This window comes from Hyperolius riggenbachi, chromosome 2 (genome assembly GCF_040937935.1).
Source record: "Hyperolius riggenbachi isolate aHypRig1 chromosome 2, aHypRig1.pri, whole genome shotgun sequence".
NCBI classification, from domain to species: domain Eukaryota; kingdom Metazoa; phylum Chordata; class Amphibia; order Anura; family Hyperoliidae; genus Hyperolius; species Hyperolius riggenbachi.
The window spans coordinates 200,950,691-200,966,460 of record NC_090647.1 but is presented as its reverse complement, the minus strand read 5'-3'; the positions used below and the strand labels follow the sequence as shown (position 1 = coordinate 200,966,460).

Here is a 15,770-nt window from a genome sequence, read left to right as displayed (position 1 = left end):
TTAATTTGTTGCGCTAAATATTTTTATTATTACAGATGTAATCTGAGTTACTATGTATTTATTGTATACTCCAGAGTGGTACCTCGTAACACGTCTCCACTGCTGTATGTGTACAAGCTCATTACAATGTGTTTAACAAGCATTACTATTTGTATGCAGGAAATAACGATAGATTCTGTAATAAATCTAAAATACTCCCATGTTTCCACGGGCAGGTGTTATGCTGGCACATGCGCCAATGTTATTACATCATATATGTGGCAGCATAAAATATCCCGAGAAGTCACATTGTTTTATTGCATACATTACGTAAAAGATATGCGACTGTGATATATACCATTGCAACATTACATCCAACATTGCATAAAACTGCAGATGGCCAAGCAACATTTGTGTTAACATTAGTGTATGATTTCATCTCACAGTGTATAGCTAATATGATGTGGACACTGCCTGCGACCTGATATCTGTCCATCTGTCTGCTCAGGTATCTAAAGAATTATCCTAAATGGTGTGCTAGCCTCTCTTGCTTGGGAAAGATGATTTCACTTTACATTTGCTTTTTGAGGATATACAATTAAACGTATGTAATACAGAAGTATTGCTGGGCCAGCACAGGGCGATGGAGAGCCCTTTCCCTTTAGCTCATGTGCCCACAGCCACAGGGCTGGGAGGGGCTGTCAGCCTGATTGGCAGGAGAGTTGGGAAGCCCTCCAAAGATATCTCCAGTCCCTGCAGCCAATAGGGTAACGGCAAGACCATGGCCGGGCAGCTGTTAAAGGGGGCGTTGGTGAGTGGAAACGCCAGTCCAGTCAGAGCAGAGCAGACAGCAAAGGAGGGGTTGTGATAAGGGTGGCGAGGAAAAAAAAATAAAAAAGCATAAACCCCTCACCACAACAAAAGCCCCATACTAACCAAATCCACCGAAAAGTAAAGCAAACAAAAGCAATGGGAGCGCGGAAAACTATTCTCCGGACAATGAGCAGCCCAGGATCTGCCCGATTATCATCCAGCGATTTGCTGGCTTGTTTGTGAGCAGCTCCACGTTCTGTGATATCACTTTTCTTTTATGGTTGTTTGTGTTTTTTTTTCCTTCTTCCCCACCTCCCCCTTCCCAAGCTTCCTAGAATCCCTCCTCCTCTCACTCCCCTCCTCCCACCACCCGAGCAGCAACTTAAAGAAAGAAGAAGAGGAGAGAGAGGAGCATCTGCCGCCCGATCCTTCATCTGGGGGGAATGTGAGCCCAGTTCCCCGACTGAGACACGCATTGAGCGGGGAGAGAGGAGGAGGAGGGAGACTTGGATCATGATCCCATTGCTCTCAGCTCAGGACATTGCTCTATGGACAAGCTGGGAGGCTTAATATGATTTTATGGTGCGATATCTATCATAGTGGTGATTGCATCAGGACATGCCCAGAAGTGAGGAGGACATCTCTCCATCATCCTGGTCTATCTGAGGCTGCTGTGCTGCAGCACTGCTGTACCGTGTAGTAACTGCTCTCCTCGCAGCAGGTGCCTGATTGTTGCCTCTATAGAGACGGACATTCTCCGCAAGAGACTGCTTGCTGACCGGGACATGCTGCTGGACGCCGGACCTCAGTTCCCGGCCCTGGGCAGCTTTGCCCGGCACCACCACCATCATCACCACCACCACGCCGCAGTGGCCGCCGCTGCCGCAGCCGCCGCCGAGATGCAGGAGAGGGAGCTCAGCCTGGCGCAGAACAGCTTTGTGGACCAGGCGCACATGGGGGCATTCAAGCTGAACCCAGGAGGGGGCTCTGGGGGAGGCAGCGGGGGCAACAGTGGAGGTGGATCAGGGGGTGCTGGGGGCAGTGGACCTCACGACTTGTCACCGCCAGGGCAGAGCTCAGCTTTCACCTCCCAGGCTGGCTACCCCGCATCTGCCCTGGCCCCGCACGCTGCATACACCGGCGCAGCGTTCAACAGCCCCAGAGATTTTATATTCCGTGGCCGCGGCTTTGCTGAAGGGGCTGCAGCTGCAGGAGCGGGTCAGCATGGCTTATTTGGCCCCCCAGCAGGCAGCCTGCACCACCATCCCCACCATCACCAGCTCTCACATGGGGAGCACCCACAAAGCCACCTGCTGTTCCCTGGGATCCATGAACAGCATGCCGCCGCATCCCAGAACGCACTTGGAGGACAAATGAGATTGGGTCTGCCAGGGGAGGTGTTCGGCAGGACTGATCAGTACCGCCAGGTGTCTAGCCCCAGAGGAGACCCTTATACCGCTGCACAGCTACACAACCAGTATGGTCCAATGAACATGGGCATGAACATGGCAGCCCACCACCATCATCACCACCACCACCACCCGGGGGCCTTCTTCAGATACATGAGGCAGCAATGCATCAAGCAGGAGCTCATCTGCAAGTGGATTGACCCAGAACAGCTTAGTAACCCCAAGAAAAGCTGCAATAAGACTTTCAGTACAATGCACGAGCTGGTCACCCATGTGTCTGTGGAGCATGTCGGGGGACCTGAGCAAAGCAACCACATCTGCTTCTGGGAGGAATGTCCCAGGGAGGGAAAACCATTCAAAGCCAAATATAAACTGGTCAACCACATCAGAGTTCACACAGGGGAGAAGCCCTTCCCATGCCCCTTCCCTGGATGTGGCAAGGTGTTCGCCCGCTCAGAAAACCTCAAAATCCACAAAAGGACTCATACAGGTAGGTCAGCCGTAAAGCACGCTTACTTTATTATCAGAACAGTCAGGAGGATGTAAAACAGAACATTTTGCTGAGCTGGTACAACGGCAGTTGCTTAGACATCAGTGTATTGTTAGCTATTATCCATATGCAATATTTAAATCCAGCTACTAGTATTTTCCTATAATGTGGCAATCAACTAAGGCTTACAATCTGAGTGGATATCTTAGTATGTTAGTAAATATTATCTCAGTAAATATTAACATCAAATTCCATAGATTGCTGGTAAAATGATTTAAATTATGATCCCTGTCAATAAGGAATATATATATATATATATATATATATATATATATATATATATATATATATATATATATGTATGTTTGATGCCACACGCAATATAGCAAGGTTTGAGTGGAGAGTGTTTGTTTGGACGTAAAGTCAACATTAAATTCGTTGTATCTGAACAGATGTCGCTCTAAAACTATTTAGGTGCTAATGTAATTTAATGCTAAGTGGATTCCCTTCAAATGGAGGATATTTGAGTTATCACACCTCCAAATTGCTCCAAACAACATAACATTTGGATATGTAGAGAGTGGGGGTAGGGGTGGCTGTGAAAATCAAATGAATGCATTTTAAATATCTTTAGCCCTTTACAAGCTGCTTGTTTACCGCACCTGGGCACATCAGCAGAACAATCTCCTTGCAAACAGTTTGCAAATGAATAAACAATTAGCATGTATTTTCAAACTGCTGGGGGGAGTTCGACCTCGAGTTCAACTCGTTTACACTGCTTTTTGGAAGGAGCGAGTTTCAGTGTGACATCTGTGTGCAGCTCGGATGTTCTCTGTTTTCACTAAAAACAGGGATAGAATGATAGCTTGTTGTGTGGCTCACAACATAGGCTTGATATTTGCTGCCTATAGATATTTGGATGGGAATTATATTGTAAATGTAACAGAGTTGTAATGTGTGCGTATAGAGGACCTTGGCTATGGGGAAAGTGTGCACTTTGCATGTAGCTGTGCCCATAACCCACGACTATTTCTTTGCAGGAGAGAAGCCGTTCCAGTGTGAATTTGAAGGCTGCGACAGGAGATTTGCAAACAGCAGTGACAGAAAGAAGCACATGCATGTTCACACCTCAGACAAGCCTTATCTGTGCAAGATGTGCGACAAATCGTATACTCACCCCAGCTCTCTGCGCAAACACATGAAGGTAACAGTCCGCTGTAGTCACTGAGCACCGCTATCCTATAGACAGGACTGTCACATTGTATTTCCCAAGCCTTCTAATGTTCCTTGCTCCTGGCAACTATGCTCCATGTTTATAGCAACTATGCCCCCTTGCATATTATAACGATGATCCTTGAATAGTGCAACTATGCTCCTTGTTCATTTCAACTAGGGTCACTGTTTATTGCAATCGTGCTTACTGTTTATTGCAGCTAGGCTCAGTTTATTGCAATTATGCTCCTTGTATATTGCAACCATGTTTATTGCAGCTAGGCTCCTTCAATATTGCAGCTATGCCCCTTGTATATTGCAGCTATGCCCCTTGTATATTGCAAGTATGATCTTTCAATATTGAAACTATGCTCCTTGTATATTTATTCGTGTTAGGAGCACAGTATTGCAACTATGCTTATTTATAGAAACTATGCTCTTGCATATTGCAACTATGCTCATTCAATATTGAAACTATGCTCTAGTATATTGTAGCCATGCTCCTTGGTAATTACCCCTGCAATCGGTACCGACAGAATTAGGGCTGGTTAGTTAAGTTGTTTTTATTTATTATAGCCTTTCTTCATGTGAGTAAAGTCTAGACTTGTAAAAATAGAGCTCACAACGAAACAAACTGTAAAATAATAATTTTGACCCTATTTTTTTTTTTTTTTTTTGGTCCCTTAATTTGCCCATCTGTTCCTATGTTATCATACCATCAGTTAGTAAATATTCCCTGCTAGCCTGGAGCATTTGACGCAATCTCAGTGCATGTAGACGACACCTGCAGTAATCCACCTTGTAGAATGTTAGCATATATCATGCATAGTACTATAGTTGTGATGTATGTGCTGTGTTTCTATATATGCTGTATCTGACTGCTCTGTTTTTCTGCAGGTGCACGAGTCTTCCCCGCAAGGATCAGAGTCGTCCCCAGCCGCCAGCTCTGGCTACGAGTCGTCCACCCCACCAGGCCTGGTGTCCCCCAACACCGAGACACAAAGTACCAACCTGTCCCCCGCAGGGGTAGCAGTGTCTGCAGTGCACAGTGTGGCCAGTGGCGCTGCGGGGCCCCTGTCGTCAAACTTTAATGAATGGTACGTGTAGTGGCCGTGTGAGGCTCTAATGGGACAGTCTGTAGGCCACCAGAGACAATGCAGCACTCCACATTCACCAGCTAACTGCCTACTGTGCTCCTAACACGACCAAGCGGACATTCCGGGGAAGGAGGCACAGCCAGGAATTCACTAAATACTGCATCCCCCAAACTGATGCATGGAGAGAGAGAATACCCAACAGAATCTATTTATTACCCACATCCCCTTGTACCTCACATGAGAGCAAACTGTCTTCTCTTGCCCCCCAACCCTCCTCTCACATGTACATAGCCCACTTCTCTCCACAGAGGGGGAGAGGAACATTTAAAATATTCTTGATGTATAGAGGTTTTATTCGGTTGTATATAAGGCTTTACATTAACCAATGGCGGACATTTCCCTCTATTCATCAATTGAAATAATACGGTGAAGGAGGGATTTCCCTCGCTTTTATTTTTGTATTTTCTTTTGTGTATTGTGCTATTGGTATCGTGCCCTTTTATTATTTTTTTATTTTTTAACGGAACACGATTGTAAATTTTCATGCAACTGGGCTGGGAAATAATAAAACTCCGTGCCAAAGTCTCTATTCTGTTTCTTCAAACTACAGCAGGCAGGAATTTTTACACAGGCTTGTGAATGTAATTTTATGTTTCACGTGACCTTTTTGTGCTTTTTTTTCTCTCCCCCCCCCCCCCCCCCCCCCCAAGGTCAGGTTTTTGGAGATACCATAGGGAGGGGGGATCAACGTTGTGCAGTCCGCAATTCTTCCCATAACTAGCTGCCTTCCTCCTGTACATACTCCTTACAATATTTATCCATTTGTAATTAAATTATGGTATTAACTTGCTACAGAGAAACACTATTTATAAAGAATGTTTCTTAATTATAAATATGTACAATTGTGAGCATAAATTGTTTCCAGATTTTTTTTTCCTCTTATTTAAAGTGGTTTCATAATTTCTGTGACCTGTTTTAAAAGTAAATGCATACAGACCTATAATAAATTGTGTTGAAACTGCACGTATGGTTCTGTGTATATTCAAGTTTGGGTTGCGGGCTACATGTCCGCTAAAATGAAAAAAAGACAATGCTGTGGTTATTATATACATCATGTATTAGGAAAATAACGGAGGGTGTTTATTTCAATATAACTGTTAATATGCAATTGAAATATTCACTGACAAAAGTGTTTTCTTGAATCTGGAAGCACCTTAGTTTATAAACCAGGAATAAAGGCGATGTCATTGTGGCAACAGATTGACGTAGATCTATTCATTAGGCATGAATACATATATTTTTATTAGATGGGGAAGGGGGGGGGGGGAGTAAATGTAAGATACGCCCAATGGAATTAAGGGGTCCATGATTAACCCTTTACAGCATTATTAGGGTCCCTCTAAGATATTAGTAGCCGGCATTGCAGCATCTGAGGGCAGGCTAGGCTGCACACAGCATGGATTCCCCACACCTAACAACTCAGATCTACCTGGTAACTATCACCCCCCCCCCACACACACACACACACACACACACACACACCTGAAATATGCGTGTTGCTGCTACCTGAGCATAGAGATACATGTGCAGCAACTGAGTGGACAATGTACACACTTTCTAAACAGTGGGTACAAGAAATGGTCACTCACCTTCATGGGAGTGAGTGCGGTCTTTCCCCTGTTCTCATGTTATCTTACTGATACCTTATTTTTATTTCCTCAGATGTGTAGGCGCTAATATGCTCTATGGAAATGTATAACCGCCGGGAACAATGGCAGTATCAATGCTGAAACAGCCTACTAACCCCATCATTACACTTAAAGCGGGAGAATAAAATCCCTATTCCCAGCCCACATGACACAGAAGATGCCCCTGTGTGTAGGCCATAGCTATATATTTCTTGGGGTGGTACAGCTTGACCTCCAGCGGGGTCCTGTGTCACAGGGCAGACTAGCCGTGACCTTGACCTTGTAAATGACCTTTATCATGCCTCCCTCAATCCGCAGAGCTGCCATGGGGAGGAGATGAGAGCTAGGTGTGTTACTGGCTTTCCCAGACATGAATACTGTAACTAAGGAATTATTTATTGTGTATAAGGAAAAATTCCTTTTATATCTTGAATCTATACCACCACTGTCTGGTCATGCTGATGCCACTGCTACTATATACAGCTATTATATTGTTAATTTAGAACCGAGGGAGAGTATGATTACCACCGGCAACTACTAATGATTACCAGCACCAGTTGGAAATTAAATACAAAATAATAAATCTATATTTTATATTTTTATACTGCACTGTAGCTACAGAGAAACATATTGTATTCCTTCTAGTAAAAAATGAGTACTTTGCAGGAAGAGGATACTGTGGGGTGGGAGTGCAGTAGGCACAGTGTTGTGTATTAGTGTATTGTGATGATGCACACGCAAAGCTCCACAAACTCTTGTTATTTCAATAAGACTATATGATGCACACCAGCCGTCATCTCCTTCCTCACCTATGGATGAATAGAACACCTACACATTGCAGTGGCATGCTGAGAGTGGCCGTTCACCTGCAGAGCAACAAGCTATGAATATGTGTGTGTATATATATCTATATATATTCTACGTTTGTGTGTATGTAAAACCTATTTATATACAATTCCCACATGTACACTATATATATTATTTTTTTCTGCAGCACAGTTGTATATTTTGACCCCCTTTCAAGGATTACTTACTACATAGCTATACTTACAAGTTTGAATGGGGGTAGTTATTATGCTATCTGCCCATTGAAACGCGTACACCATTATGGTGTAGCTCACTCCATGCGATGTATTCTGCATTGAATGCCTAGAAGGCAATAAAATGGGGGAAATATTAACCCGTTGAGGGCAGATCAACATCTGGAGTATGTTCTGTCTGAGGATTATGTTGCTTTGCCCTGAGCAGGTTACCCAGCAAGCTCCCCATAGAGACAGTGAGCTATGTGTGTCTCAGCACATTGTATTATTTGGGAAAGTCATTAGACTAAACGATATTGTACACCATACGTGCTGGACTACAGATTGCTGAGTTTTGCCAACTCTCCCATGCTGTTATAATGCATAAACCTGAATGAACCTTTTTATGGGATTCGTTAATGTCCAGAAGTGATTCCATAGAACGTGAGCTCACACAAGCAGTCTCTCTACTGCAGCCAACATCTATGGATGAATAAAGACTTGCTGCTAGTTAGTTTGGGAGGGTCACTTTGAGCTGCCACATGTTACTTCTACTTCATAGTAAATCTCCTGAAATGAATTTTCCTACTTGGCAGAGGATCCAGTGGTGGGAGCTGCGCTGGTGTGTGCTGATGAAGGCAGTAGGAGCTGGGTCTTGTGCAGAGTGGTGACCTGTAGGGAGAGAGCAGGAAAAGGTCAGCCCCATACAGTGTCCAGGCTGCAGCTCATTGCTTGTGCCTGCTGATCCTAGATCGATCCGCCAAGCAAGAGGAACAGCAGAGTCCTATTCTATGTCAGGAATACTAATGAAAGCGAGATCTCGACATTAATTGTCACAGTAAACCTTCAAGGCAATCATCTGCCAGCTAGTGTGACACAGTCAGATGAGCCATTCCAGTGTGCGTGTGTGTCTTGTTCATAGGTATTCCTAGCAGTGAGCTGGATCTAGGCTCTGCACTGCAGCACAGAGCGGATAAACGCCACTGCACTGCCAGGAGCGCAACTTCTTACAGTTTGTTAATAGATGCCCTAAAAAGTCCCAGTCTCAAGCAGCGGTAAATATTGTTAGCTTAGACCCTACCAAAGATGAACTGATTTGCAAATAGAGAAAAGTGGAGCAATAAGCTACTTGTTGCATTGTGCAGTGCTCATTTTACTTTGCGCAACTCGAGCAGGCGTGTCGCCGGGATTATGACCTCACAGAGCTGATATAGTCATGCCGACTCCCAGGGCAGTCAGATCTCATTTCACAATGCTCTGGCGCTGCTTCCATACATCTGGGTCCTGCATCAGACACAGGAAGGCAACCAATCGGGTTTTAGCAGTCAAAGGGTATTGTAGGTTTGTAGAAACAAACAAAAACTAAAAATCCTATTTCAGTTTGGTTCTATAAATCACAAGTATAAAGGCAGAACTTTTTTTTTTACAGTATTATTGCTGTTTTTAGGTGCTCATAAAACATCCCACTAAAATAGATAGGCGGGAATGTATCATTTTACAGCAATTGAATAAATTAGCACAGACGTTGAAAAAAGGCTCCTGACTTTCTTAGCTAGCTACGGTAGTACTACTTTGTAACATTTTGGCAGCTGTACCCCAAATGGTGGATTCCACAGAAAAACGTTGTCAAGGTTGCAAAAAATAGCGATTTAGCTTATTCTCAGTTTGAAAATTCTCAGCTGGCTGCAGCCATAGTTTCTAATTTCATGGAACCGTAAAATACAAATATATATACACATACAGCACAATAGAAACATATTTTGAGGTATTTCGGAAAATAAAACAGCAGGCAGTGCTACAGAGTACAGTGTTGTGCAGAGGCTGTCATGTACTATGCAGTACGTTTGTTCAGAGAGCAGAGCTGTGCTGTGCATTGCAGTGATAAAGGCTAGTGCGGTGTAGTGATCGGTACGCAGTATTCTGTAGAAAAACCATTGCACAGTGAACAAAGTGAATGCTGTAAAAAAGGGATTACGCACAGAGGATGTTATGCAGAAGACGTGTGGTATGCGGCGCTGGTGACTGGTGGGCATGCAGTGTAGCAGAGAAGCAGTTTAGAAGAGAGAGAGTGATGTGCAATAACCGATGTGCAGTGCAGAGAAGTAACTGACGTGCAGTGTGGCGGGAGGAACTAGAAATACACACTGCAGTGTTTCTTTATAGATTAATCAGTCAGTGTTTGCCTATTGTAAAATCTTTCCTCACCCTGATTTATATTCTAAAATTTATCCTGGGTGTTGAGATCTTTAGTGCCATCAGTTGAACGCTGCAGAATGTTTGTATTATTGTTCCAAAGCCAGTAGAGAGGAAAGGAGAATTCTGCATAGCTAAATAGGCTAGGCTGTGACATCACTGGGAGGGTGGAGATACATAATCATATAGGATACAGCAAAATGTAGATATAGGAAGGGTTTCTGATGCTGGAACCAGGAAATGTAAAAGTGGGTAGCCTGAATAATTTACTGCATTCTACTATATGTCACTATGGTGCCTCTTGGCCTCATACGCAATTAACTTTTTTCTCCTGGGTAATATTGCCATACCTTGTCAATAACATGGCCTTTAAACAACCAACACCCAAGAAAATGTATTTTGATAGTACTTTTTCACCCACAGTTTGGCAATTTTAACTTTGTTTTCTTTTTTTAATTGCAAGTGTTGAAAAGTAGGTAGTAAAGTACTATTAAAATTATTTTGAGTATTTTTTGCTTGCTGGCGGCTCAAGACATTTTATTGACAAGATGTGAAAATATCACCTAGGAGAAAACTCAGGAGAAAATGTTATTTGCATATGGACCTTGGTGTCTAAAGTGAACCAGAGACGGGAGAAGGAAAAAGATTTATACATACCCGGGGCTTCCTCCAACCCCATCCGCCTGGATCGCTCCCACTCCGCCTGCAGCAACGAGAACTCCCCGCACTTCCATCAGTTGGAGCCAGTCTAGCGTAAGAGAAGTGCGCGGTTTGCGTATCTCTCCAGCAGCTGCTGGAGAGATACGTAGAGGGCGCACTTCTGCGTAGGCTGGCTCCGATGACGTCAATGATGGAACCCGGTTCTCGTAGCTGCGGGCAGCGGAGGACAGTGGCGTGGGAGTGATCCAGGCTGATGGGACTGGAGGAAGCCCCAGGTATGCATAAATCTTTTTCCTTTTCCTGTCTCTGGTTTCCTTTAAAGAGACTCTGAACCGAGATTAAAACTCGCTTTTTACGTTATATTTAACAGGGGCATGTTTGCCCCTGCTAAAACGCCGCCATCCCGCGGCAGAACGAGGGGTTTTACCCCCCAAATCCCCCCCTGCAAAATCCACGACCAACTTGGTCGTAGATTTTCCTGCTCATGGAGGCAGAGCTTTCGGCTGTAGCTCTGCCTCCATGTGCGTCTATCAACGGCGGATCTCCACCTCTCCCCCGCCCCTCTCCTTGAAGGAAGACTGAGAGGGGCGGGGGAGAGGCGGCGATCAGCGCTGATAGACGCGTGTAGAGGCAGGGCTGTGGCCATTAGCCCTGCCTCAACAGGAAGTGCTCTACGGACACTACGGAGGGGATTTGGGGGGTAAAGACCCCCGTTCTGCCACGGGATAGCGACGTTTTAGCAGGGGCAATCATGCCCCTGTTGAATATAAGGTGAAAAGCGAGTTTTAATCTTGCTTCAGATTCTCTTTAAGTACAAGACAATTACTAATATTCATTGTAATAAAAACAGACTAGTGTGTAGTGCGTTAGAGTGACTGATAAATAGTACAGAATAAAAAGAAAGCAGTTAAGACAGAACAGACACGTTTTGACCTAGTCTATATCTCCTCATGGGGGATTCTCTGGGTTGTTTGCTTTCATAAGCAATTCCTAAATGAGTGTGCAAGTGAGTAGGGAGGCTGGATGGTACTTTACTATTTTGACAGTAAAACTGCCATTCAGGAACCGCTTTTGAAAACAAATAAAACCTTGAGAATCCTCCATGATGAGATGGACTAGTCCAAAACCTGTCGGTTCTGTCAGCTTTTAACTGCTTACTTTCCACTGGAGGGGTCCTTTAAGCATTAGAGGCAGAGCATCAGCACAGAAGTCAAGCAACTGGCATTGTTTCACAGAGAATGAATACTGCCTCCTCCATAGTCCCCTCACTTCAGGTTCACATAACACATGCTGGATGGCCATTGACACTCCCTGGTACATTGATGAGAGATCTATACTGCTGGATCATCTGGTACAAGCACAGGTCAAGGGCATTGTTCACCTACCTTAAAGGGATTCTGTAGGGGGGGCTGAGGATTAAAACCACCACTTACCTGTGGCTTCTATCAGCCCCATGTAGCAGTAATGTCCCACGCCGTCCTCCTCCGATCTGCCGTTCCCCGCCGCCGGCCCCCGGCCTAGCGAGGCATGCCGTCCAACTGAGGCTGCGCGCCCATGGCCACGCCCTTGCTCGCTCCCACCTGCGTCATCGGAAACTTATTGCGCAGGCCTCCGATGACGCGAGCAGCAGCGCGCATTATTTGGCTTTGTCAGACGAATGAATGCCTGGTGCCGGCGGCGGGGACGGCGGATCGGAGGAGGGCGGCGTGGGACATTACTGCTACATGGGGCAGATAGAAGCCCCAGGTAAGTGGCGGTTTTTATACTCAGCCCCCCCTTACAGAACCCCTATAACACTCCTACACTCCTGCCACCTGGCCACTCTGTAGCATCAGAAAGCAGCGCTAACCTGCAGGCCAATACAGAACGTGCCCCTGAACCTTTGCCCACGGGGATCGAATCCTGATCCCTGCGGATTACAGTAGGACTACTTTCACTCTGACACATTGCATTGCAATTGACAATATAATCGATTAGCAAAGGCAATGCAAATATATTGTAATGTTCTGTTCATATTTGCAATTTTCAGTGGAGGAGCTCCACTGATTAGCAGTGTAGCAAAATAGGAAAAATGAAAAATTGAGGAGCGTTGGAAGATAATGCAATTGAACTGTCACCCCAAGATTGGGGGAGCCACCTCCCAAATCCCACGAAAACATAAAAAAGCAAACAATCGGGGGTGTCTACTTAGATATCAATTTAATTGAGAACACAATAGCAACCACATAAAATCCCCTTATCCCCCCCTTAAGAGATGAAAACACGGCCATTGTTTTCAGCTGATATCACGTTAAACACGAACGCATTTTCATCTCTTAAGGGGGGATAAGGGGATTTTAGGTGGTTGCTATTGTGTTCTCAATAAATTGATATCTGTAGACACCCCTGATTGTTTGCTTTTTTGAGTATAGCAAAACAGACCTGGGCACAGTTAGGTTCCTTTAACACTATGCACTTTGCATTGCAATATAATCACAAAACAATGGAGCCAAAAAGTCTCATCACACGTTAGAAGTGTCATGCGACCTTACAGTGAAGCATACAGTACATTAAAATTATGTTTCACTGCCATTGTAAATGCACATTTTTTCAGAAAACACATAGCATTACTCTGACATAACCTGCTGCACCTCACCAATATCAACATACCATAGATGTATTGTATTGGGATGCAATTATATTGTCAGTTGCACCTCAATGCAACATTCACAGTGTGAAAGGAATCTTAAAGAGAACCCGAGGCAGGGTTCTGACAATGCAAGCCACGTACAGAGGCTGGGTCTGCCTATACAGCCCAGCCTCTGTTGCTATTTCAATCCCCCTTAAGTTCCCCCTGCGCTCTGCAATCCCCATAAATCACAGCTGAGCTGTGCGGGCTGTGTTTACATCTGTTCTGTCACTCTGCGTGCTCCTCCACCTCCTGCATAGCTCCGGTCCCGCCCCGTGTCCCTTCCCTCCAATCAGCGGGGAGGGAAGGGACGCGGGCGGGGACCGGAGCTATGCAGGAGGTGGGGGGAGCGGCAGACTGACAGTACAGAGATAAACACACCCCGCTGTGACACACTGCGTGTCGGCAGCGCGGCTGTGATTTATGGGGGATAGCAGAGCGCAGGGGGGGGGGCTTAGAGGGGATTGAAATAGCAACAGAGGCTGAGCAGTATAGGCAGACCCAGCCTCTGTATGTGGATTGCATTGTCAGAACTCCACCTCGGGTTCTCTTTAAAGTGGATCTGAACCCTTGCAAACACAATAAAAATAAGAGAAATGCACCCTGTGTGTTTCTAGAGAGAATAGCCTAACTCCCCCCTCATCTTCAAGTAATTACAACTGTAATTTGAGCTCTCAGCTGCGTCAGCACAGAAATTAGTCATTCCTCACTCAGCAGATACAGCCAATATGTAAACTATGTAAACATAGGAGGTTAACCCTAAGTCTGCTTCCATGAAAACAAGAAGTAGACACACTGCAGATTTATTGCAGGAGTTCTGTAAGCTGTACCAAATAATTGTTTTTCTTTAAAGGAATACTGTAGGGGGGGTCGGGGGAAAATAAGGAGCTTACCTGGGGCTTCAAATCGTCCCCCGCAGATGTCCTGTGCCCACGTAGCCACTCACCGATGCTCTGGCCCTGCCTCCGGTTCACTTCTGGAATTTCAGACTTTAAAATCTGAAAACCACTGTGCCTGCGTTGCCGTGTCCTCGCTCCCGCTGATGTCACCAGGAGCGTACTGCGCAGGCCCAGTATGGTCTTTGCCTGCGCAGTACGCTCCTGGTGACATCAGCGGGAGCGAGGATACGGCAATGCAGGCGCAGTGATTTTCAGACTTTAAAGTCTGAAATTCCAGAAGAAAACCGGAGGCGGGGCCGGAGCATCAGTAAATAGCTGTGCGGGCAGAGGACATCTGCGGGGAACCATTAGAAGCCCCGGGTAAGTTCAACTCATTTTCCCCCGACCCCCTACAGTATTCCTTTAAGGGCATATTTACAGTGGGATGTTGCATTGCAATGCGACAATGCAGCATTACAACGCAATCCAAATAAAAGGTGTTAACGCACATTAACGCTGCGTTATTGTAGCATACAGTAGATACAGTGGAGCATACAGGCAATGAAAAGTACGCTTCTCTGTATCTGTTTAACATCTGTGTTTAGAGGTAATGCACTGTAAGCAGTGAGTTACCATAACGCAACATTTACAACACGACGTTAACGTTGCACTGTGAATGTTGCATAAGCTTACCATTACAGTGCGTTATCCAACTTTATAACGCAGGACAATAACGTCCCACTGAGAATGTGACCTAAAGGTTATTATGCTATTGCTAAACTTTTAGAGCAGAGAGGAAGTTCTGAGTTCTGCTCCGCTTTAAAGTGGACCTGAACTCTTGCACAGGACAGAAGGAGACATATAGAAATTTACCCTGTATGCATTTAGAGAGTTTAACCTGTCTAATTCCCCCTCAGCTGTGACTAATCACTAGTTGTAATTTGATCCCTCAGCTGTGTCAGCTCCTGCCATGGCAGAGAGCTAATTGGTAAATACAGGATGTTAACAATATGCCTGCTTCCATGGAAGTAGACACAGTGCAGATGTATTGCAGGATTTGTATCAGCTGTAACAAAGACATTATTTTCTTTAAAGCTGACCTGAACTCAGAACTTCCTCTCTACTCTAATAGATAAGCAACAGCGTAATAACCTTTAAGGATAGCTACTAAAAAGCAGAGAACGAGTAGATATCTCATGTTCACATCACGCAGAGATGTGGGTGCACTCTTATAATTGTATAGGCAGTGAATCCACAAGTGGCGTTATTTGCCAACGCAATGTGCATAGTGTGAATGCAGCCTTACACAGAGGCAATGCAGTAATGGACAGTTACTGGTATGCAGTGAAGTTGGGGTTTAACTAGAAATTATGGGGCCGTCTTCTGTGGTGAGTCCCCATAGCCTGGAGGCCCACCTGCCAGGAAATATATAATAGTTGTGGCCACTATAAACCCCCACAACATGCAAGGCCACAACACCTGCTCTGGAGGGATGGTCCCTGTATCAGAAGCATACCTCCCAACATTTTGAGATGAGAAAGAGGGACACTTAAGCCACACCCCTGTCACACCCCCTGATCACGCCCCCGTCACACATACCATAAAGATTTCCTAAGAAAAATATGTGGTTTTATAATTCAAATCACACTGGTCCTTTCTATCCT

At 45.1% G+C, this 15,770-nt stretch overlaps 1 protein-coding gene across 1 annotated transcript; it reads left to right on the top strand.

Moving 5' to 3' along the window:
* The first annotated feature begins 807 nt into the window (after window positions 1-807).
* Window positions 808-6,002, top strand: ZIC2 (Zic family member 2). Its single transcript, XM_068265255.1, has 3 exons — window positions 808-2,691; window positions 3,732-3,895; window positions 4,801-6,002. Exons 1-3 carry the CDS (start codon window positions 1,578-1,580, stop codon window positions 5,008-5,010), a joined length of 1,488 nt encoding a protein of 495 aa, XP_068121356.1. The 5' UTR covers window positions 808-1,577; the 3' UTR covers window positions 5,011-6,002.
* Window positions 6,003-15,770: the final 9,768 nt, after the last annotated feature.